Source organism: Nilaparvata lugens, chromosome 4, assembly GCF_014356525.2.
Source record: "Nilaparvata lugens isolate BPH chromosome 4, ASM1435652v1, whole genome shotgun sequence".
NCBI classification, from domain to species: domain Eukaryota; kingdom Metazoa; phylum Arthropoda; class Insecta; order Hemiptera; family Delphacidae; genus Nilaparvata; species Nilaparvata lugens.
The window spans coordinates 53,403,819-53,430,708 of NC_052507.1; the positions used below are offsets into that span (position 1 = coordinate 53,403,819).

Below are 26,890 nucleotides of genomic sequence, written 5' to 3' on the forward strand. Positions count from 1 at the left end.
AATTAAAAGGAAAAAGGAGCCTCCTTCATACGCCAATACTAGAGTAAAAATCAAACTATAGAATTATTCATCATAAATCAGCTGTCGAGTGGATTATAAATCGCTTGCCATAAAGCATGCAATTCAATACAAAGAACTTATAACTTGTCTGGGCGTCTAGATGTCTTCTGGTTTTCTCACGCTAAATTCCGGAAAACGTTATATGATAATTAAATCTTGTGAAAGCATGATCTGATCAAATAAATTCGGTCCAAAAATGGATATTTCAAATTCGGTCGAAAAATAAAAAAATTATTGTTGAGTGTACTTAAGCCCATATTCCAATACACAAAAAATGGCCAATTTCTATATTCAAAGCTGCATGTCTTGTGAAATACTTCTGATAAAATTTCCAAATCAAGTGAGGATGTAAAAATTGTCCCCCTCTACCCACTACAATAAATAATACTTTTGATTCCAATACAATTCGAAAGTTACAGAAAATGTTAAAAATGGCCATTCCAGTTTTTCCATTTTTTTCGTGATTTTACTGTTGATCAAGAGTTTCTAAAACGAGTCTGATACATCATAAACACTCACGATTGATTCCAAATTGTAGATAAATTCATCCTCTACGAGCTCAGCTGCCTAAAATCCATCTTGGATCACTCTGGCATATCATAGAACTGCCAAAACTGTTGATATGAGAAAAATATCTACAATTTCCGGCTTTTTCTCAACAATCAAATCTCACTTTACAAACATATTTTTTCATGAATCGTTTACAGCAGATGAAAGAAAAAATGCTATTGCACATTTCAAGATCAAGTATTGATTTTTATAATGAGGGGTTACAGAGATACATAGCTTTGAATAGAGAAATGGGTCATTTTTTGTGAATTGGAATATGTGCTTAAGTACACTCAACAATAATTTTTTCATTTTGCGACCGAATTTGACTTATGATGCATGATTCTGGAACGCCTTGACGAGCCGAGAAGAATGAAGTGTAGTACGATGAAATCTGAGCATTGTGTCAAAAGTTATAGGTGTTTGAAATTTTGATCCTTGAGGTGTCCTTAAGGCGCCTCTCCACTAGGAAATACTGAAATGAAGTGCATCTAGCGGGTGATTCTCATAGAACATGATCTCATGAACTTATGTCATTGTGCGAAATCTCAATGTGAGGACAATGTAGTTGCTGATGATGGTTGAAGCTGAAAATGAGGTGTTTTTCACAATACAAGGAGCATTGTTGTCAGGTGTACCTGGAAATTTATTTGAGATAGAGCGCTCTCCCTGATCTCAAATTGTAGAGCACAAAAATAGGCCCAGAGGGATTTTGAATTATATATCTATATGTTAACAATCGGAAAATATTGTTGATCAAAAACTAAAATTCATCAAAATTGATTTTTCCTTCAATTTCACTCATTTTTGAAAAATCATAACTCAGTACTCATTGGAGAAAAGAGTTCCGAATGATTTTATTTTATTCAGAATTTTTTTATCTAAAAAAGGCGAGAGCAAATTTTTCTGTCCGATTACGAGATTTGGCAGAAATAGCTGAAAACTGGAAAATGAGCCGATAATACAAGGTTTTTGGGTCACCCTGTATGTAGAACAAGGAAATTTTGAATGAAGAAATTGGTTTTGGACTTCTCTCATGTACCCAAATAATATATTAAAAATCAGAACCACAATATAAATTGCAAGCACATCCCCTTTTTTATGTCTATATTGACTGGACTAATAGGTAATTTTAGCATTCAAACATATATTTCATATGTTAATCAAATTTCTGGTTGAGGTATTTAATTTAGTTGGCTGAATGACTACTCTATTATGCTTCCTCATCTGAGCTTAGACCTTCTAACCTATTTCCAATGTAAGTTTTTAAAATAGAGATGCTTTGCATGTTATTTAAATGGAGTTACTTTTCCTCCCTAGGGAGTTTTTTAGTACCGAGAGCGAAAAAGTGACACTTTAGTATTATGTTCCAGGGAGTAAAGTAAGCACTTTACAGGAGGTGGAGGAAAAAGCATTTTACTAAAGTGTCACTTTTTCGCTCTCGGGAGGAAAAAACAGGAAAACTCCCTAGAGCGTAAAAGTAACTCCATTTAAATAACATGGGAAGCATCTCTATTTTAAAAACGTACATTTGAAATAGGTTAGAAGGTCTAAGCTCAAATGAGGAAGCATATAGAGTAGTCATTAAACCAACTAAATTCAATACCTCAACCAGACATTTGATCAATATATGAAATTTATGTTTGTATGCTAAAATTACCTATTACATACTTCATATTAGTATACTATTAAATTTTAGAAATATTTTTTTAATATTCCATGTTATTCAAAATACCAGCCAACAAATATTTTCCATCAACTAATCAAATTTGGAACTCACTCATGAGTGAGTCGGCCATTGTTGTTACAACTTTTGCCGACAGATAGCATATAGCGCTGTCGGCGGTGAATTGTGATTACTTCCAGCTGTTTACTTTCTAGATTATGTTGTAACACATTGTTACTGGTCACATAAGTTTTTAAAATTATTTTATTTGCAGTTTTTATAAAAATGTAGGTGGAGGAAAAATGTTGTGTATATCACGAGTGAAAAATGCTTTTTCTCCCTCAGGGAAATTGTTGCCCTCGGCTTCGCCTTGTCAATCTTTCCCTTCAGGGAGAAAAAGTGACATTTTTCACTTTAGATATACAAATAACTATTTCACTCGTGATGTACAGTCCGGGTCCTGTAGCTTTGCCTATCAGCGGCTAGTAGAGTACAATACTATCTGTTCAAAAACATCGAGCAATATCGAGGATTGCTCCAAAGTTTTGAATCAAATTATGTAAAGGTATATTTTATTGATGATTGTAATATATTTTACATGAAATAGACTATTTTATCAAAGAAAATAAAAAATAATATTGTATGAAAATGTATTGGGGTGATTTGAGTTACAGCTATCCAATATAAATAGATGGTTGTGCTCTAGTACAGTCTGTGGCAAAGTGTAGTAAAAATATAAAGAATCGGAAACCCTGTTCTCCCGCTATCATAATAGTGGACCTCACTATACTATAGGTAAGTGTATACTATTTGTTACCTTTGCGAGTGGATTGTAGTTGAGATCAATGGGCGAGATGACGGTGAATATAGCGGTGGCATATTCGCTGGAGTTCCAGGGTCGCTCGAGTGTGGCAGTTACCGAGTACCTCACAAAGCCTCGGTCGCCCTCGAACGACGCAGGAAGCCCGGGCGGCAGGCAAGCCGCGAACGAGAAGTTGTGCTGGCCAGGAGGCAGATGCAGCTCGCCTGCACAAATTCAAACACATCAATCATCATCCTCTAGCAGACAAAATAATAGAGAAAAACTAGCGTAAAAAATATAAATATCATGGTATAGGTCATTCATGTTCCAAATTACCGGGTGATTACAAATGAAATATACAACTTCAATAGACTGTACAAAATTAAAATGGTGTATTTCAACATAGTAAGTGATAAAGGTTTGAAGGGAATTTCTTAAAGTTTATGTTGGTAGAACTGTTGCTGGCTATTGTTGGCTGCTCCGTGTTACAACAGCCAGTTTAGTTTAGCAATATGGCCGCTACTCAAGTGGAGAAAGCTTATTGTGTTCTTGAATTAGCAGAAACAAACTCTGTTACTGTTGTGCAGCGTCATTTCAGAACAAAATACGGTAAACCACCACCAACAAGGCAATCAATTTATGACTGGTATGAACGTTTTGAAAGCAGTGGATGTGTGTGTAAGAAGAAGAGTACTGGAAGACCTTCTGTTACAGAAGAAAAAATTGATAGTGTTCGTGATGTTTTTGTACGAAGTCCAGGAAAATCGACTAGATCAGCGAGTTTAGAATTGCAAATTCCTTAACCTACTGTGTGGAAAATTCTGCGGAAACGTTTGAAAATGACACCTTATAAATTGCAGTTAGTACAAAGTTTAAATGACAATGATAAAGTTGTACGTAAAAATTTTTGTCAAGAGATGCAACATTGTCTTGAAAATGACGACACATTGTTTAATCGCCTAATTTTCAGTGATGAATGCACTTTTCACATTAGTGGAAAAGTTAACAGACATAATGTACGAGTATGGGGAACAGAAAACCCAAGAGAGACTGTACAGCATATACGCGATTCTCCTAAAGTGAACGTGTTTTGCGCTTTATCTTGTGAAAAGGATTACGGACCTTTCTTCTTCCAAGAACCATCAGTAACCGGGAGAATTTATCTGGACATGTTAACCGAATGGTTAATGCCTCAACTCCATGAAGATAGTTGTAACTTCATTTTTGTACAAGATGGAGCTCCGCCTCACTGGTGCTCAGACGTCAGAGGGTATCTGGATCAACATCTTCCTAGACGATGGATCGGCCGTGCAAGTGAGGAAAACGTTGTGTTTCAGCCGTGGCCACCTCGTAGTCCGGACCTAACGCCCTGCGACTTTTTCTTGTGGGGCTATGTAAAAGACAGAGTTTTCGTACCACCGCTTCCTGTTGATATCGATGATCTTAAACAACGAATCACAAATGCTCTTGCTACAGTTAACAGTGAGATGCTTAGTCGTGTGTGGTCAGAATTTGACTACCGTGTTGATATCTGTCGTGTTGCAAATGGTGCACACATTGAACATCTGTAAATTTTCAATAAAAACTTCAAGAATTCTTCTATGTAATTATGTAAGTAATGATCTAAACTTTTAAATAATAAATTCTCTACAAGCTATTCAAACTGTCTATTTCATTTGTAATCACCCGGTATAGTGAGGTGGTCCACGTTATAATGGCAGTGGGAAAAGACAGTGGAGAAGGGTAGGAGGAGGCGGAGGAGGCGGAGGAGAAGAAGGAAGAGGAGGAGAAGGGAGAGAAAGAGGAAGAGGAGGAGGAAGAGAAAGAGGAAGAGGAAGAGGAGAAATAAGAAGAGAAGAAGGAATTGTTGAAAGATAAAGGAATTGGAGGAATCCAATATCTGCTGATGAAAGACTTGTAATAACATTAAAGTCATATTTTCTATGAAATATGAATGACATGTATTAGAATAGCCTTACTTTTGATTTCAAAGTGCAATAGATGCATTTTCTCTTTTGTATAATCGAATAATACAGGGGAATTCGGGCAAACATTAAATATACTAGTGTACTAGAAGATGGGAAAATGTAGTAGAACAAGCGCAATATTATGTATAAGACACGTTCCAAAAAACAAACCAGCTTGTTACAAAGTTTGATGCCACGCTCCGCTCCGCTCTGCGAGTAGACGCTTCCAGTGTGTTTCAGCTCATTACTTAACATGATATTGTTCACGACGCTCCTCAACGCCACACTCCGCTTTCAGTGTCTCTGTAAGCTTAATGAAACTTAAACTATAGTGAGATCTACTTCAAACTGTTGGTTGAATGGAAATCATTCATGTTATTTATAGATGTTTACAGTTTGAAGCGAACAGTGTTCGCTATTTAAAATATGTTGATGGAATTCTTCTTTTTTCTAACTTTTCTCATTAAAAATATTTATAATCCTCGTGTTTTTCCCTGTTTTGTCCTGTCGTTTTTCCTTGTTCTGTTCACTGATTCCATATTTATATTTCAATTCTTTATAAAATTTCGAGATATTCTCGAAACCCCAGTAAATTCTTATGCTCTTGAAAATGTGGAATTTTTGAAAAAACAGGTTTTAATCCAATTTCTTTCTCTTTCAGGGCTTATAACTCTCCAACAATGCATTGTATAAATTAATGCTTATCGTAGTTTTGTAGAGCATTGAATTATATTTAATTTATGTATAGTTTTATTATTTCAAGTTTTCCTTTCATTGTTATAGCAGCTTTAATGTGAGAGTAGAATTTTAAATTTTTCTAGTGTTAATTCAGTGGTTCCACACCTTAACAGAGACGATTAAGATGCGCAATTTTGCTATGTTCACCTCCTAACTAGTCTTAGTTGAGCTGCAAAGCCAAAAATTGTATTTCAGACACTCCCTGTCAATAATTGGATCAATAAATTATTGCGACATTGAAAATTTCACCCCCTCCATTAAAGCTGCTATAACAATGAAAGGCAAACTTGAAATCTTGAAATAATAAAATTAGAAATCAAATTGAGGAGAATTTAATGCACTTTTTGTGTAGTGTGGTAATTATTATTCATATTGAATGAAAAAGACTAAGAAATTGCCAAAAACCACTGATTTATTGATAATTAGAAAGACCGGTTTCGGTCTTTGACAATGGTGTAATAACCGATACCGGTCTTTCTAATTATCAATAAATCAGTGGTTTTTTGACAATTTCTTAGTCTTTTTCATTCAATGAGAATTCAATGCTCTACAAACCTACGATAAGCATTAATTTATACAATGCATTGTTGGAGAGTTATAAGCCCTGAAAGAGAAAGAAATTTGATTAAAACCTGTTATTTCATCAATTTTACACTTTCAAGAGCGAATATCTCGAAAACTGTCGGAAAAATGCAAAACACCACGAACAAAAATTGTGGAAAATCTATCAAGCTTAATTTTTGAATAGTTAGTCATGTCGGTTGAACGCATTGTTCCCAAGATATAAAGAGTGGAAGCAAAAGGCTAAAAAATACAACATTTAAACCACCCTCAACCCCTTAGCAAATGAGGTAGGGATGGGGACTTTTGATATGTTATCCTCTCAACTAGTCCCAACAAAGCTACAAATTTAAAATTGTGTTCAAAGCATTCCTTCCAAATTCCTTTGTCAATGATTGGTCTAATGTTGCATGGATTTTTCACAACGATTTTTAAAAAGTTGTAAGAGCAAAAATATCAATAAATTTGAGGCAAACGTGTTTTTTTCAAAAATGACACACCTTCAAAAGCGGATATCCCGAAAACTATACAAGATATAAAAAAGTTCAGAGATTAATAATTTAGGAAATTAGGTAAGATTCAATTTTGTAAAGAACAGTCATGTTTGTAAAGTACATAGTTTTCGAGTTATATGCGAAAAACCAATAAGTTAAATGTTACCTTTGAACCACCCCCTTAGCACAGAGGGCAGGGGTGCTATTACCTCTTTACCTTCTTTTAAGCATTCAATTCCTGGACTAATAGAACTGAGTTCCCGTGTGGGGATTTGCTAGTTACATCTATCGGGCGCGTCCCCATTGGAATTGGGAAATGCTCACTGGCACTGCAGCCAGCAGTGTCAGGGGGTAGTGGCGAAATTAAATAGTCACCGTGAAAAAAAAACTGGACTGGTCCTCCAGGTTCGGGGTTGGGCGTGAGGTCAGCAGCCTCACCCTGTAAAAAACCAACTCACGCTTCGAACACAAGCAATCAGCCTCGGATCGGGACAGGAATAACGGAAAATAGAAACGGCCTTCAATCACACAAAAGAAACTGGAAACGGAAATTTGTTGTAAAGATAGCATCCTGGAATGTGCAAACACTGATGAGGGCAGGTAAGATGATGGAAGTGTATGAGATGAAAAAATTTGATGTAGATATCCTAGCCCTGCAAGAAGTTAGATGGAAGGGATCAGGAAGAGTTGACAAAAAGGATTTTAGCTTGTACTACAGTGGGAACACAGAAAGGTCGGGTATGTATGGAGGAACTGCATTCATGGTAAACGCCAAGTTAAGGAAAGGTTTGTTGGTTTTCGAACCCATATCTGATAGATTGTGCAAATTGAGGATCAAAGGTTGTTTCTGGAACACAACAATGCTTTCAGCCTATGCTCCAACTGAAGAAGCATCAGAAGAGGTCAAAGAAACCTTCTATGATCACTTAACGAATTTAGTCAGCAAGATTCCCAAACATGGCATGAAAGTATTGCTAGGAGACTTCAATGCTAAGATAGGAAAAAAGGTCTTCTTAGCGGAGGTAGCAGGAAAAAATACCCTCCACGAGGAATGCAATGAGAATGGTAGAATGCTTGCTTAACTGGCTGAGGAGCAGGCTCTTGTTATTGCCAGTACAAAATACCAACATAAAAAGATTCATTTAGGCACATGGAAGATACCGGGAACCAATATTGTGAACCAGATAGATCATGTTCTGGTCTCAAAAAGACATGCTAGCTCCATAGAAGATGTCAGAGCAGCAAGGGGTCCAAATTGTGACTTGGATCACTTTATGGTGAGAGCAACAGTGATCCAGAGATTATCAATGGCAGATAAAGGACCCAAGAAAAATAGGTTCAAATGGGATTTGGAGAAGCTAGCAAATACAGAAATTAGGCAACAATTCGAAAATACCATGAATAGGGAACTCGACAAATCCTTATGTGAGATAGCACAGGAGGGGAGTAAAAATGATATTGAGAGATTGTGGACCAGAACTAGGCAAGCAGTAATACAAGCATCACAACAAACTATAGGAGAAAAAAGGAGTGAAAGAAGAACGGAATGGTATGACGAGGAATGTAAGGAAGCAGTACAAAAAAAGAATGAAGCAAGAGCATCAGTGTTACAAAGAGAAACTTGTCAAAACGTAGAGAAATATAGAGAAAAAAGAAGAATAGCCAACAAAATCATAAAAAAGGCAAAACGACAACATATGAAAAGTAAACTCAAGAACTTGGAGGAACTAAGAACGTTGAATGAGACAAGAAAGTTTTATAAAGCACAGAAAGCTGTCAGTGTAGGATTTCAATCCAAAGTCAAGGCATGCAAGGACAAAGACGGCAATGTGATAATAGAGGAAAATCAGATTACTGAAAGATGGGCAGAGTACTTTGAAAATATATGCCCAAGTGTAGAGGACCCACCAAACATAGAACAATAGATGTCAAACTATCAGTCTGCTGATTTAGAGGTAACAGAACCAAGTCTTCAAGATATAAAAGAGGCTGTGAGTAAATTAAAGAATGGAAAGGCAGCTGGAGAAGATAATGTTACCGCGGAAGTGTGGAAATATGGAGGAGAAGCTGCAGTGAAGTGTCTGCACAGGATAATAATATTGATATGGAGGACAGAAAAGATGCCAAGTGAATGGAAGAAAGGTCTTATTTGTCCAATTTTTAAAAAAGGGGACAAACTGCTGTGCAACAATTATCGAGGGATAACCCTACTGGACATAGCTTACAAAATATTTTCAAAAGCTTACCAAATTTTCACCCTAAGGCAAATAATGGAAAAGTTTTATGAACATAACATCAATCTACACATGCTCTTCATCGACTTCAAGCAGGCCTTTGCCAGGGTGAAGAGAATTAAAGTGCTGGAAGCTCTAGAAAAATACGGGTTCCCTAGAAAACTAATAAACTTAGTGAAAATGACCCTGAGTGAAACAAAAGGTATGGTTCTGAGTGAAGGGAAAGTGAGCAGGGAGTTCACAATAACTGATGGCGTGATACAGGGTGACGTACTATCGGCCTTACTCTTCAATATTGTTCTTCAGAGGACAATGGAAAGCGTTGACAGGAGAGGCAATATCACAAATCAAATGACGCAGGTCTTAGCGTATGCAGATGATGTTGTTATTATTACAAGAAGCATGCTGTCATTGGAGGAAGTCTTTCTGCAGATCAAGAATGAAGCCAAGATAGTAGGCCTTGAAGTAAACGAACAAAAAACTAAATAATTATATGGAAATGAACACCAGAGGACTTAGAGATCCAGGAATCACCAAAATAGTAGAAAGCACGTTTGAAAAGGTTACAAGCTTCACATATTATTTAGGAACGGAAATTGACTGTAGAAATAAAATATCTTTAGAAATTAAACACAGGATAATGCTTGGCAACCGTGCGTACTTTGCAAATAGCAAACTGCTTAAGTCAAAACTCCTCACTAGAAACACAAAAATGAAGATTTACAGAACGCTCATAAGACCAGTTGTCACATATGGATGTGAAGCATGGACAATCTTGCAAGAAGACTGCAAAGCGTTACTGGTGTTTGGGAGAAAGCTGGTTAGGAGGATCTACGGTCCAGTACATGAAAATTGTGCATGGAGAATAAGAAAGAATGCCGAAATAGAAGCCATCCTGCAAGGTAGAAATATTCTCCGGTTCGTCAAGGCAAGACGAATAGGGTGGCTTGGAACATGTTGAAAGAATGGCCGATGATCGAATGCAAAAAGGAATGCTATATAAGAAACTGTAAGGAAGCTGTAAGAAAAAGAGGGAGGCCGAGGGGTTCGATGGATGCAGGATGTGGAGAGAGACTTGAGAGCGATGGGAGTGAGAGGTTGGAGGCGAAAGGCAGCAGACAGAGACGCTTGGAGGCAGATTATGGAGGAGGCCAAAGCTCAAATCGGGCTGTAGCGCCAGGATAAGTAAAGTAAATAGAACTGAGTTAAAAAAGAAAAGAGTTGAAAAATTTGGAAGAATCAATTGCACAAAAAGAAGCTGAACTTGAAGAGCTGAAACCGAAGTATGAAGTTCAAAAGAAGAAAGTACACGATAGTTACTCCTAGAACAGGATAGTAGCTCCTATTTTACTTGAAATTTCTTATTTCTCTGATTATCATGATTTTATTTCAGTTTTAACGGTATACTTTATGATACCGGTATATCAACTGTTCATTCTTGTTCAAAATGATCAATTAGGATTTTATTCGTCAAAAAAATATTTTTTAGAATAATTGAATAATACATTTTCATAATTGAGATAAAACTTCTATGATAATTAATTATATTTCTCCATTATTGAAAAACAATCTGGCAAAGGTTGCGAAGCTAGAAACGGATGATAGACTAAGATGACAATACCAATGTTAATCAAATACTGCCATTATAACGTGGATTTCACCATAGAATCAGATTTACTTACTGTTTCCTCCTCCAGCCAAGTTATACTTGAAAGTGTAATACTCCTCATCATCCGAGTAGACTATATTTTCCAATTGAGTCCTGCCCTCAATCTTCACTTGTTCTGACCATTTCACTTCTCCCTTACCCACAAATTTTATCTGCAAAGCTGTAAAAAATGATAAATTTAGTTATTTTACAATACAAAATAAAAAAATTCAATTTATTAACAGCGATTTTAATGTTGCAAAATTACAGCAAATGCGTAACAAAGTCAAACACAAACATATAGAGTGAATAACAGCACTGGCTAAATAAATAATATCATACACTCATTTAAAATTCATTTTTATTATACAGAGATGAAATGCCAACAAGTAAAGCTTTCAGATTTTTCTGAACAGACAATATCACAATTTCTTAATACATAATTTGGTAACGAAGAGCCTAATACCATATTATATAAACCCATTTACAATGTAAGAATAATTACACTTAATAACTCTGAGTGCCGAAGCATGCCTAAAGTCTATATAAAATAAAAAAAAATCAATTTATTGACAACGATTTTATGTCTTGTATTCCAATTAATAGCTCTGTTCATAATCATTAGGCTATACTATAGTCTATACAAAATTACTTCTGACTTGGAGAGACATGCGGAGCAGAGAAAAGTAGGGATACAGCTGCGGCGATGTTGACGTGCTGTAAAGCAGCCAGCGTAGTGAGTGTTCAACTTCTCATAATAAAATACGTAAACGATGTTCCTCTCTGAAATCACTGTGACGACCAAGTCTAATCGACAAATTGGCAACTGCACTTCTTTCTATTACTCTATTCATCACTGTAATTGGCTGATGATCTCCATTCATTTCTCTGCTCCGCAAATCCCTCCAAGTCAAAAGTAATTTTGTATGGACTATAGTATAATGATCATGAACAGAGCTATTAATTGGAATACAAGACAAGATCATCATCAAGACAAGACATCTAAGAAAAGCATACAGAGATGTAAAAAACATAATTTTGTGGACGAGTATTCAAATATCTACTTTACAAGAAAAAGAGAATATAAAAAATTATTGCAGGCTAAAAAAGAAACCTATTTCCAAAAACTTAGAGAAAGACTTGGTAATGTAAAAAGCTCTTATGAGTTTTGGAGTGCAGTGAGGCAATTCAAAGGAAGGAAAAGTACATCCAATGATATCAATTTAAATATTTGGTTCGACTTTTTAAAAGATAAATATAGAGAATTAAATATAGCTGTAGCACCAGAATTACAAGACGCTACCCATCCTTATTTAGATAAACCGATCATGCTGGAAGAATTTAAACTCGCACTTAAAAAAATGAAAAATAAGAAGGCTCCTGGTCCCGATAATGTAAGCAATGAGTTTTATAAATCCCTACCTCTTCAATGGAAATATTATATTCTAGCTCTTTTCAATCTGGTTTTGAGTGAAAAAAATTTACCGCAGGAATGGTCCCGGTTGAAGATGTTCTTCTTATTGAAAAAAGGAGATCCGCTGGATCCAAATAATTATAGAAGTATAGCACTTCTAAATTTTGGAAACTCGAATTTCAGCTTGGGTAGAGAGTTGTTCATTACTACCGGAGGGTCAAAGTGGGTTCGAAGAGGGCGTAGTTGCATGGACAATGTATTTGTTCTTAACACGCTCATATACAATAGTGTAGAATTTCAACATAAAATATTGTATGCAATATATGTAGATTTCCAAGCCGCTTTTGACTCAGTCCCACAAAATCAACTCTGGCATAAATTAGGAACGTTAGGTGTTAGTGTTAAACTGATAAGAGTTCTGCACCAGCTTTATGTGAATGCGAGATTGGATATAGGTAGTCAGAGGGGATTGATAGCCATAGAGAGGGGGGTTTTGCAGGGGGACACAATCTCTCCTTTGTTGTTCTCTCTATACATATCAGATATGGACTCTTATTTCAGAGGAAAGGGTTTTCGCGGTACCAGAATAAATGAACATAATGATATATTAATGTTGCTCTACGCAGACGACATAGTTATTCTGGCTGACAGCGTTCCTGATGTGAGAAATAAACTAAGTTGTCTATCTGAATATTGCAATGAGCTAGGATTGAAGGTTAATACAGATAAGACTAAAATTGTTCCATTTCATAGAGGCAGGTTAAGAGGAAATTTGAATTTCAGTTATCAAGGGGAAAAAATAGAAGTTACTAATAAATATAAATATTTGGGAGTAGAATTAGTAGTTCAGGTCGGTTTGTAAATTTTTGTAAATTAGTTCTGAGTAAGGCAAAGAGTGTGACCGCTTGTGTCATGGGAGTTCTGGGTAAAGCTAAGTCTGAGTCTTGGGACGGTAAAATGAAATTGTATGAGGCTACGGTGCTGCCGCTGTCCTATACGGCTCTGAAATCTGGGCTCTAGGATATCTGGATTTGATAGAGAAGGCACAGTTACAGTTTTTTAAGAGACTTCTACTATTGAATAAGTACACACCTAGCTTTGCTTTAAGACTTGAAACTGGAAGGTTGAGGTTGTCACATATAATTTTTGTCAAGCATTGAATTTTTATATCAACGTTTTGAAAATGCCATCTCATAGATATCCAAAAATGTGTATGAATAAACTGTTAGACTTAAGCACTAACGATAATAGAATAAATGAGAATAGAAACAACTGGATCAATCTAATGAAAGAACAAATGTCTCTTGCTAACTTAAGATACTTTTTAAATGTAGATTTCACTATATTGGAGAAAGAAAGTGACTATATTATTAGGAAACATGCAAGAGCTTTGTATATGGCAGATATAAGTAAAGCAATAGAGTCCAGATCTTTTCCTGGTTACATAGTTTTAAATCCAAATTTCATTTTAGGGGAGCAGCTAGGATGTATCATGTCATTTTCTAGAGTCAGATGCATAACACAATTGCGGATGGCAACGCAGATGAGTATGTATTTGTTTATGGATGGAAGTGGCACCTTTTTTGATTGTACTATCTTATGCCCTCTAAGTAATTTTCAAGAGGAGGAGAGTCTGTTTCACTTTCTTATTGGATGTCCCATGTACAATGATATCCGGCGACGTTATCTGGCCAAATACTCTGTTAACATTGCTCAGGACGAAGATAAAGTTTTGATTCTCTTGTCGAATCTAAACAGAGATAAAATAAATGATATCTATTTTTATACCAATGCAGCTATTCGGATAAGACGAACAATATTAAGTTTAACTGGATGATATGGTGTAGCTTGTACTTGAATCCACATTATTGATTGATTGTTATTTTTCGAATTTAATATGTTTTATTGCAACCTCCAATATTAGCGTTGTTGTTTATTTCCATGTTATTTTTTCCATGTATTTTTGCAACTCATTTGTGTAACATTATGTTGAACAAATTAAATGATTTATTTTATTTAATACAAGACAAGTTTTTCTTAATACAATATATAAAAGACGTTCAAACGCATAAGCAGCAGGCATCCAGACATCAAGTCTGGATCAAACATCCAGGCATCAATATTTTCAAGTTCTTAAAAAGTGGTTTACAATGTGCCTGGCTATGAACATGAGCAATTATTCTTACAGCTCTTTTTTTTTAAATGAAAAGCCGCTTTACTAGTCTTTTCCCCATGCTACAATGCCATAAGATAGATGACTATGCATATAAGCAAGGTACACTGTAAGTAAAACATCAGAGTTGACAATGAATTTCAATCTTTTGAGCAGAAAAAGGCCTTTATTAGACATTCTACCATGTAGCATATTGATGTGTATCTCGTCTTTTATATATTGTATTAAGAAAAAATTGTCTTGTATTCCAATTAATAGTCTGTTCCTGATCATTATACTATGGTCCAAACAAAATTACTTTTGACTTGGAGGGATTTGCGGAGCAGAGAAATGAAGGGAGATAATCAGCCAATTACAGTGATGAATAGAGTCATAGAAAGAAGTGCAGTTGCCATTTTGTCGATTAGACTTGGTGGTCACAGTGATTTCAGAGAGGAAACATCGTTTGCGTATTTTATTATGAGCAGTTGAACACTCACTACGCAGGCTGCTTTACAGCACTCAGAATACTCTACACAGTAATTTCCAAAAACTTAGAATATTATCATAATCAAAATTTAAATCAAAAACTTAGAATATTATCATTATTCAAATTTAAATCAAACTCCAACAATTGAGTTTCATCCCTGTTAAGACACAGAAAATTTGCCGCAGTCATTACCACCTAAATTTTGTAAATCTGGATGGTAAATTAGTGCCGCAGGCCATTTTCAACAATTGAATGAACAAAACTGTGATAAAACAAATTATTACATTTAATCTGTATATCTAGGTCATTAGCAAACACGAAATGTTGAAAAGTCATTAATTATTACAGCTGCAGGAAGGTCATTAAAATCGATAATAAAGAGTCAAGGCAGAATCAGAATATGTCATAAAAATAGTTGTGCAAATATGGTTTTGAACAAAACCATTATTATCATTATTATTTATTATTATTATTTGAATATACAATATTTCTGTTTACTTTGATTTCAGAAAATTACTTCAGCAAAAAATATTTAGTTATGAAAGTTAATTGATACGATTTAAGGAATGAGAGGTTTGTTGTACCATTTACTTCGAATAATTTAGCCAGAAACACCTTAATCTACATTGTACCAAAAACTTTCAATGATAATTGAAAGTTTAAAATGAAACTTTACCCGATAATTGTGCTGAATTTGTTTGCGCCTATTGAAAAGAAATACAAAATTTGGTTGAATAATTAAAATTTAGATGTAGCATAATGTAATTCATTACTAATGTATTGCATTGTTGTAATTCATTCCTTTCTATTTTTGTACCTGTATATTCAGGTTGACTATACATTATAACACTTTTGAGATTTTTGACAGCTGAGCCAACTATTAATTAGTTAATATCATGATAATTTTAACTGTTAAGTAAATTCTTGTAAAAATAAAGTTCACTGATATATGTATATTTATATTTGGTACCTTGTCAAGCAGCCTCTTTGAGGTTCACTGATATAATTATAAAGCTTGATAAATAGCTTGATAAATAAAAGCTTGAGGTTCACTGATAAATAAAGCTTGTGGGGGTGTAGCAATTTATGTGAAAGATGGTATCAAAACAAAAGTTTTAATCACATCTAAACAAGAGTATTGTTCCAGACCAGAGTATATGCTACTTGAATTATCCTTATCTAGTACTGATAAATTACTCGTTGGTATCGGTTATCGCCCACCAAAAATAGGTCATTTTACAGATTTCGAAAATGCCTTGCTTTCTTTTATGCCTTGTTATAACCGTATACTAGTTATGGGGGATATGAACACCGACTTGAACATGACAAATCTTAACTTTGACTACTTTCAACTGACTACAATTTTCTAATGCCTAAACATGACTATTTTACCTCTCGATCCAACTCATTATACTAATGAATCAGACACACTCATTGACCTTCTCATTGTTAGTGATCCCAACGAGATTGATCAAACAGGCCAAATCCCAATCCCAGCTATTTCTGGACATGGTTTGATCTACTGTATACTTTCCCATAGGATACCTAATCCAGAACAGAAAATTATCACTTATAGAGACTTCAAAACTTTGATGAAGCCGCCTTCCTGTCTGATGTGGCTCAGACTCCATTGCATCAAATTGAAGCGTTACCCTCAGTTGATGACATGGTCAAGACTTTGAGAATTGGACTTAGACTTTGTATGACAAACATGCACCTAATGTGACAAGGAGGATTAATAGAAAACGACGAGTACCGTGAATGACTGAAGACACACTTAATTATGATGGTACGTAGAGACAAAGCACATAGAAAATTTAAAAAGACATTTGGCTTGGACAGTTTAATAGAGTATAGGAGCCTTAGAAATAGAGTTAAACAGGAATTAAGGAACTCAAAGATTAGGTACTTGAATTCGTTCATGACAAACAATAGACAAGACTCTAAATCACTTTGGCAGGGAATAAAAGAATTCGGGCTTGGCAAACAGGAATCGAATCCCCAAATTGACTTACCATTGAACAATATAAATAATCATTTCGTTTCACACTCCAACCAACGCGACGAAGTTGTCATTGCTAATCATATCAATGATCTTGAAGAGCAGGTTACAAACTTAGATATACCAATTAATGATAAATTTCATTTCCATCCAATCTCAGAAGAAGACACTTTCAAAGCAATTCAACGTATTCATAGTAATGCTATGAGTGTAGACAAAATTCCTATTAAATTTATCAAGAAGATGTTATTTTCTGTTTTACCAACCATTACATACATTTTCAACAAGTCACTTGAAGAAGGCAATTTCCCTGAAAACTGGAAGTTTGCTCTGGTTCGCCCTCTAAATAAAGTTCCATCACCCAATAAAGTTGAGGATTTTAGACCAATCAGTATTCTACCTGCATTTTCCAAAGTGCTAGAAATACTCATTCATGCTCAAGTTGTAAAATTTCTAGACAACAATAGCAAGCTTCATAACTTTCAATCTGGCTTTAGGAAATTCCATTGAACTGAGACAGCTCTGCTTCGTATCACTGATGATATAAGGTTAGCTATGGACCAAAGAAAATGCACCATCCTCACCCTACTGTATTTGATTTTTCTAAAGCATTCGATCATACAGTCCTTTTGAATAAGTTGGCTATTCTTGGTTTCAGTCACAACTCGTTAGTTTGGTTCAAATCCTATGTGTTAGGTAGGAAACAATGTGTATCTGTCTTTGACAAAAAGTCAACTTGGAAAAACGTTATGCATGGAGTACCACAAGGTTCAATTTTAGGCCCTCTTCTCTTCACTTTGTATGCTAATGACCATTCTTCCATTATCAAATTCTCCAGTCTCCATACTTATGCAGACGACCTTCAAATCTATTTAAGCTGTCCCATAACAAAAATTAATGGAACAGTTGGAATAATGAATCAGGATAGCAATTCGATAATTGAATAGACAAAGAAAAATGGCCTTAAGCTTAATCCCATCAAAACACAACCCCTTATAATTGGATATTCTCGTCTTATAAACAATATTGACCTTGAATCGATTCACAAAATAAGTGTAGACGGTAATGACATTCCTTACTGTAGCTCAGTTAAAAATTTAGGCATTATTATGAATAATACTCTTGATTGGTCAGAGCAAGTGAACATAACTTGTAAAAAGGTATTCTCAGCCATGCACGCATTGAAGAAAATGCACGATATCCTCCCTAGAAACATTAAATTATTATTGGTTCAATCTCTCATCTTCCCACATTTAATGTATTGTAATTATGTTCTCAACGATAGTTGAGTCACACTGAATGATAAACTACAGCGTTGCCAAAATTATTGTCTACGTTTCGTCTACTCTCTCCAATGCCATGATCATATCACCCCAGCCCACATTGCTAGTTCAACATTAAAGCTTCCCGATCAAAGGCTTTTTCGAATAGTCAAGCTTGTTAGAGATATCTTGAAATACGGTAATCCGAACTATTTTAAAGATGATTTCAAATTTGTCTCTGAAGGTAGGAGGATAGATAGATGCTTCACATATCAGAACCGGAGAAAGTACTTTAAGGATACCCAATCATCGAACTACTATTTCCACAAAATTCTTCCTAGTTAGTGCCTGTCGAGCATGGAATGCACTTCCCGTTACTATCAGGTCCATCGAGAGCCGAGCGAGCTTCATCCTGACTTCAAGAAAATATCTTTTGGAACAAATGAAACTGTCCAGCCCTAAAACGATCACATCCCTCACCCATCCCACAAATAAAAACCTATAAACCTGTTATAGAATAAATTATATAAATATATATTATATATAAACTCATGTTATTTTAATTATTACAGCATACTGCTGTATGGTACCGAAAGTTGATTACCCTGATCTACTTTCAGCCTACTCCATTTTATTAATCAATGATTTGATCTTACTTACTTATATAATTATTTTACTTTATTTATTTTCTGTTTTTTTTCTCTTAAATCTCCATTTTAATTAAAACTTTTACAATATTTTCATATTTAAATAAATCCTTAGTTGAATTAATGAAATTAACGTTTTGGTAGAGAGTTAGTGGGAAGGATACTTCGAATATTCTTTCCAAAGAATAGACGTTGATAAGTCCAAAGCTCCGCCAACTTATGTAGATACAATATTATCTATTTTATCTATAGTTATTACAAATTGCTTTTTTCATATCATATACAGCTCAATATTTATTTTCTTAGTTTATATTTTGTAAATTCATCTATAATTTTGCTGTATTGTAAGCTATTGTATATGAGTGTATAAGCCAGTATATATTGTAATCTACATAAATAAAGTACTCAATCAAACAATCAATCAATATATGTATATTTATATTTGAATTTACATGTTTCGTATATGGTACCTTGTCAAGTATCCTCTTTGAGGTTCGCTTAAGGTAGCTCATTTATTCAATAAACGTTTTTTCTATTCTATTTTACTAAATCAATCACTTAAAAAGTGAGTAATTTTTATTGCAACCAAAGTCGGCCATTGGCAAGACTTAGGTACATCTTTAATCTGTAATCATTGACACCGTGCTGAGAACAACTGTCTTCTGGATTCCATATTTCGCACTCTCTGAGACCCCAAGGCGACTGAGATATGCTGAAACCTTTTGTCTGATCACTCAAACACTAGAGATAATGACAGGGACAGTTGAAACTTTCTCCTGCTTCCAGAAATCCTTGATCTCAGCAGCCAGGGGAAAATACTTGGAAATTTTCTCACTGTAATATTGTTCCAAGTTGTGGCAAAATGGTATGCCAACATCAATAAAAATAGTCTCTCTGGCTGTCTTGTCCATGAGGATAATGTCTGGCCGGTTGTGCACAACTGTCCTGTCAGTCAGCACAGAGCGATCCCAATACATCTCAATGTAGTCCAGTCAATAGACATGAGAAAGGGGGTGTGCTTGCAATTTATATTGTAGTTCTGATTTTCTAATACATTATTTGGGTACATAAGAGAAGTTCAGAACCAATTTCTTCATGCAAAATTCCTTGTTCTAGATACAGTAAGGCCCAAAAATGTTGTATTTTCGGCTCATTTTCCAGTTTTCAGCTATTTCTGCCAAATCTCGTGATTGGACAGAAAAATTGCTCTCACCCTTTTTTTATATTATGAAATTCTGAATAGAAAGAGATCATTCAGAACACTCTATCTCTAATGAGTACTGAGTTATGATTTTTCAAAAATGAGTGAATTTGAAGGAAAAATCAATTTTAATGAATTTTAGTTTTTGATCAACAATATCTTTCGATTGTTACCATCTAGATGCATAATTAAAAATCCCTCTGAGCGTATTTTTGTGCCCTACAATCTGAGATCAGGTAGAGCGCTCTATCTCATGTAGATTTCCAGGTACACCAGACAACAATGCTCCTTGTATTGTGAAAAACACCTCATTTTCAGCTTCAACCATCATCACCAACTACATTGTCCTCACATTGATATTTCGCACAATGACATAAGTTCATGTGAATATGTTCTATGAGAATCACCCGTTAGACGCACTTCATTTCAGTATGTTCTAGTGGAGAGGCGAGCTTGAAGACACCTCAAGGATCAAAATTTCAAATACTTATAACTTTTGACACAATACTCAGATTCAATCGTACTGCACTTCATTCTTCTCGGCTCGTCAAGGCGGTCCAAAATCATCCATCATAAGTCAATATTCCAATATACAAAAAATGGACAATTTCTATATTCTAAGCTGCATGTCTTGTGGAATAATTCTGATAAAATTTCCAAATCTAGTGAGGATATAAAAATTTTTCCTCTCTACCCACTCCAATAAATAATAATTTCGATTCCAATACAATTCCAAAGTTACAGAAGATTTTAAAAATGGCGATTTCAGTTTTTACATTTTTTTCGTGATTTTACTGTTGATAAAGAGTTTCTAAAACGAGTCTGATACATCATAGAAACTCACGATTGATTCCAAATTGGAGATAAATTTATCCTCTACGAGCTTAGTTGCCTAAAATCCATCTTGATTCACTTTTCCCTATCATAAAACTGCCAAAACCGTTAATATGAGGAAAATATCTACAAATTCCGGATTTTTTTCAACAATCAAATCTCACTTCATGATCATATTTTTTCATGAATCGTTTACAGCAGATGAAAGAGAAACTTCTATTGTACATTTCAAGATCAAATAATGATTTTTATAATAAGGGGTTACCGAGATACATAGCTTTGAATATAGAAATTGGTAATTTTTTGTGTATTGGAATATGGACTTAAGTACACTCAACAATAAATATTCCATTTTTCGACCGAATTTGACTTATGATGCATGATTTTGGACCGCCTTGACGAGCCGAGAAGAATGAGGTGCAGTACGATGGAATCTGACTATTGTGTCAAAAGTTATAAGTGTTTGAAATTTTGATCCTTGAGGTGTCCTTAAGCGCGCCTTTCCACTAGGAAATACTGAAATGAAGTGCGTCTAACGGGTGATTTCCATAGAACATATTCTCATGAACTTATGTCATTGTGCGAAATATCAATGTGTGGACAATGTAGTTGGTGATGATGGTTGAAGCTGAAAATGAGGTGTTTTTCACAATACAAGAAGCATTGTTGTCAGGTGTACCTGGAAATCTATATGAGATAGAGCGCTCTACCTGATCTCAGATTGTAGGGCACAAAAATACGCTCAGAGGATTTTGAATTATAGATCTAGATTGTAACAATCGGAAGATATTGTTGATCAAAAACTAAAATTCATTTAAATTGATTTTTCCTTCAAATTTCACTCATTTTTGAAAAATCATAACCCAGTACTCATTAGAGATAGAGAGTTCTGAATGATCTCATTCTATTCAGAATTTCATAATCTAAAAAAAGGGTTAGAGCAATTTTTTCTGTCCAATTACGAGATTTGGCAGAAATAGCTGAAAACTGGAAAATGAGCCGAAAATACAACATTTTTGGGCCATACTGTATCTAGCACAAGGAAATTTTGCATGAAGAAATTGGTTCTGGACTTCTCTTATGTACCCAAATAATATATGAGAAAATCAGAACTACAATATAAATTGCATGCACCAATGTATATAGTGACTGGACTAATGTATCATTCTCAAGAACAGAAGGTGGCTTATATAGGCAGCTTTTCATCCACTAGGCCAAACTTCAAAGCAAGATCCTGGTGTAAGACCCCAGCAACAGAGTTGTGGCGCCTCAAATAGAGTCTGTAGCTGCCATCAACTGACAGGCTGACTTGCGATGTGCTGCAATGTTTCGGGATTCGGGAGCCATACCACATCTTCAGCACAGGTCATCATCATCATCTATAGGCAGCTTCAATATATGCTTTCTGTAGTTCTTTGTGGTTATCAGTTGATCTCATTACTTTGTGTAACCATTACTAAAGGAAACATTAAGTAGAATTTATACTTTGGACTCAGAAAGAATTTGGCAATGAATTATAAGTCAAATGTAACTTAATATCAGAAGAAAATTGTAAAAAGTTTTGAAAAATAAAATTACAATAAATAAAAATGATAATTTGCTATATGTTCAAAGGTTGTTCAAAGTCGATTTTTATAACTGTATTTGTAAAATTATAAATAATTGTATAGTAATAATACAAATCAAAATCAAATTGCTATCTTACTGAAATGAAATCCAATTGGGTAATGAAATTTGAATTTGAAAGCTGCAAAGTGAATATATTAGGTATAATGTAGCCTACAATTAAGTTACACACTCACCACAAATATGTTTATCAGGCAAAAGAGATAAAAACCTATGCTTATCAGGCAAAAATGGAACTCCAGGTATGACTACCATTCCTCTTTCAAGTTGGCTGTAGCCGATAAGTTCTTTAACAGTGTGCTGTCTGATGAATTTCGGAGGGATCTTAGTTAAAAAATACATCCCTGCCAACAGGAAAAATGAGCCATCATCTAATGTTATTTTAGGCAGTCCAAAACAGGCTCCTCACTTGAGAGACTAATTGATTCTGACGATTGTGTATCCATGCATGATTTTCCCTGAGATAAACTGCTTTTTGATATGCTTTTTTATAATGTGCAATGCCTTAAAAATAAAGTGAATTATCTGGAATTTTTTCTTAGCTCAAACATGAAATTCAAAATGATGTGTCCATCTGAGCATTGGATGTGCTTGGATGATCTAAAACTTTTTAAAATTGCTGGATATGAGTTGGTAGCCTACTTCTACCGAAGTGAGTTCCAGTGAGGTGGTGTTGCTATATATATATATATATATATATATATATATATATATAGAGAGAGAGAGAGAGAGAGAGAGAGAGAGAGAGAGAGAGAGAGAGAGAGAGACATCTGTGATTGCCCACTTTGCATGCATTAACATTTATATGCACTGTGTTGAAAAAGAGCATGAATTTGCATGTGTATCCTAGTATTTTTATGTTGCCTTCGAAATTCTTTAAACTCACTTGAAGGACTTGTCATTCAGTTAGCCAACTTAAATTCAGGTTTTAACATAATTGTTGGCGGTGACTTCAACATTGAAATGTTGAAGGCTGACAACAGGACAAGGGAGTTCATTAATCTACTCAAATCTCTGGACCTCTATGTGGCTAACTGGCATCCCACTAGATTGGATGCCTGCCTTGACAATGTGATTACAAATCTGAACATTGGCAATAACATTAGTTGTTCAATTGTAAATCCTCTCCTAAGTGACCAGCTGGCACTCGGCTGCAATGTGGAATTGCCAACTTCTACCAACCCTACCTCTGTACCTGCAGGACGTGATCGATCCACTTGGGTGCGACCCATCACACAGGGTGGACGCGAACGTTTTCTACATTGTCTGACCCTGATTGACTGGAGCTTTCTGAAGGATCATCTTGATGCACAGCCCAATTTCACGGCATTTTTGGATCAATTCCTGACTGGCTTCAAGTAGACATTTATGGTATGACCAGTGCTACTATTAAGGGTGTATTAGCTCTTATTGTTGTTTCCTGACTGCTTGTATAAATTTGTGTCTCCAGCAGTCTGTATTTCCTTCTCAGCTTAAAATTTCTAAGACAGTGCCTGTCTTTAAGAAGGGTGATAGTCATGATCCTACTAATTATAGGCCAATCTCTATTCTGCCTGTTAAATCAAAGATGTTTGAAATCCTTATTGCTGAGCAACTCCTTCCTTATTGTGACCAGTGCGGCCTGTTTGCGGCCACCCAGTTTGGTTTCAGGAAAAAAAGATCCACCATTGATGCTAGATTTCCTGCTTTCTAAGATATTTGATTGCTTTGAGAAACGTGGACTTGCTGGGCTCACCTTGTGTGATCTCAGCAATGAGGCCTTCGATACACTGGATCATGCTATTCTCATAGACAAGCTTAAGCATTATGGCATGGGTAGGTCTCCACTCAAACTGATTCAGGGCTACCTGGGGGGTCGCAGACAGGCGGTGCTGGCTAATGGAGTTCTCTCTGAGATCAGGGATTGTGTTGACTGTGGAGTGCCTCAGGGCTCTGTCTTTGGGCCTCTGCTATTTCTGATTTCAGTTAATGACATAGCTCAGGTGAATGGCAGGTGTGTTGTCTGTTATGCGGACGAACATATAGCATCTTCAATGCTGGTCACGAGATGGGAGGGCTGAGGGCAGCTATGGTGGAGACTGGGGCGATTGCATCGGACTGGTTCTCTGCCAATCGCTTTCTCCTCAATGAAGACAAAACACAGTCTATTGTGTTCAATCTCAGAAATGGGAATGAGTACAATTTTGCCCCCGTCAAGCTGTTAGGGTTTACCCTTGACAGGAATCTTTGATGGGGCAAGCTCATTGAGACAGTCTGCGCCAGGTTGAGAAGAGTGGTTTTCCTGCTGAGAGGTCTAAAATACAGTGTGCCACCTCATTATCTTAAAATGTGTCATTTTGGCTTTTTTCAGAGCGTGATTTTATATGGCCTACCACTCTGGGGTGGAGCCACAGATGTCGCCCGAGTCCTTCGTCTCCAGAAGAAGACCCTGAAGATTATTTGTGAAGCTGGTAGATTAGCCCACTGTCGCCCGCTCTTTATCAAAGAGAGGATCCTTACCGTCTTCTCCCTCTATGTTCTTCATAGCCTTTGCAGAACACATGCAAACCTGGGGGTTGCTCGTGACCCGACAGAGCTTCCACCCGTATGAGACTAGGGGTAGACTCAGGCTGGATGTACCCTACCAGAGGCTGAGCAGAACTCGGACTGATCTGGCCCATATGTCAATCAGCCTCTATAACAGGCTGCCTCTGTTGGCCAGGGACCTGCCTGCTGGGCGGTTTCGAGGGGCTCCGAAGAGCCTGCTGACGGATCACCTTCTGTACTCACTCCGTGAATTCTTTATATTGGAGAGCAGTGAAGTGAGTGCTTATATTCTTATTTGATTTCTGCTTTAGGACAGTTGTTTTTATTTTTATTACTTTCCTTGCCCTATTACCATGGATAAGGGAAGTATTGCTTTCCGAAAAAAATTAAGGTTCTATATGTTTCAAGGTCCCCTGAGTCCAAAAAAGTGGTTTTTGGGTATTGGTCTGTATGTATGTGTGTGTGTGTGTGTGTGTGTGTGTCTGTGTACACGATATCTCATCTCCCAATTAACGGAATGACTTAATTTGGAATTTAAGGTCCTTCCCCTATGAGGATCTGACACAAACAATTTCGAACAAATCCAATTCAAGATGGCGGTAGAATGGCGAAAATGTTGTCAAAAACAGGGGTTTTCGCGATTTTCTCGAAAACGGCTCCAACGATTTTGATAAAATTTATCTAGAAAAGTCATTGATAAGCTCTATCAACTGCCACAAGTCTCATATCTGTAAAAATTTTAGGAGCTCCACCCCATCAATGCAAAGTGTGATTTTGGATTCCCCAATTATCAGGCTTCAGATACAATTTAAACAAAAAAATTCAAGTGGAAAAGATTGAGCATAAAAATATCTACAATTAATGTTCAGTGACATTTCCACATAAAATTGAAAATAAGCTCGAAATTCGAGAAAATGTGTTTATTCAATAATGCAAAATGTTGGCAACTGTTGATTCTATTAAATCATTTACTATGAAGAGATAGCAGACTTCGTGTGTCTCCAGCGTTATTGTCCTGTCAGATCTTTGAATAGTAGACTTGAGATGCGCGTGTACACTAGCGTCAGGTGATAAATTTTCATAACGGCAAGGAAAGTTGTGTGAGTGCGCCACACCAGATTTTTTTCTTGATGTGTCTCAGTGAGCTTCACTTTAGTGAACCATTTTATGGATCTAATTAATTAGATACTAGATTGTGTTACGATCGATATAGATTCAATTACGTATATTGAATTTTATGACGCAATTGATCTTACAAGAAAGTGTGGGTAGGCCTAATCGATAAAGCAGAAGGTATTAAGCTTTTTACAATCTAATCCGTGGTATAAAATGAATTGAACAAGCAAGTAACAAGTAATCAACAATATTGACGTCCAAGAAGATTATATTACAATCATTACAGTAATGATTACTGTCTGACACATTGATGAAGTGAGCAAATTCTATGGCAGCATATTATTGACTTTTGAAAACTCTTAGTAGCAATGGGTAACAACCGGTTGAATTTAACCTACAAAATAATCTTTAACAAGTATATAGGTTTACAATATGACATAATATGTCTCATATTATGAGTACCTACCTCAATAATATATAAGTTTAAAACTGTTTATAATTAGCATACTTACATCTTATTTTCTTTGGCCCCATCAGTAATAGCTGTACTTGTCCCGTGACGTTTTGACCAGCATAATAGGTATCTGTAGGACTATCAAACACTACTACTAACTTATCCAGATTCATTTTATCACAGAGTACAGAGTAGTTTTACTTTCTAGCAAAATTATTTGCAGGCAGCAGGCCTAATGAAAAACTACCTATTTAATTACAAATACTAAGTACTAATACACACAGGTAATTATCAAATGCAATAAAGGAATGTAGTTGTAAGGTCAACAATAAAAAATTTACACTAGTGATCTAAACATAATTATAAACTGATATGAAAATGTGAAACGCAGGAAGCAGGAATGAGGAAAAAGACGCAGGGTCTCAGGCGCAGGCTTAAATTTAAGGT

The 26,890-nt window shown here is 35.7% G+C and overlaps 1 protein-coding gene across 1 annotated transcript; it reads right to left on the bottom strand.

Moving 5' to 3' along the window:
- Positions 1 to 3,044: 3,044 nt before the first annotated feature.
- LOC120348775 (arrestin domain-containing protein 2-like) lies at positions 3,045 to 26,873 on the bottom strand. Its single transcript, XM_039425842.1, has 3 exons — positions 26,502 to 26,873; positions 10,754 to 10,900; positions 3,045 to 3,301 (listed from the first exon to the last, which is right to left on the bottom strand). The coding sequence occupies exons 1-3, from the start codon at positions 26,614 to 26,616 to the stop codon at positions 3,060 to 3,062; spliced, it is 504 nt and encodes a 167-aa protein (XP_039281776.1). The 5' UTR covers positions 26,617 to 26,873; the 3' UTR covers positions 3,045 to 3,059.
- Between the last annotated feature and the right edge of the window lie 17 nt (positions 26,874 to 26,890).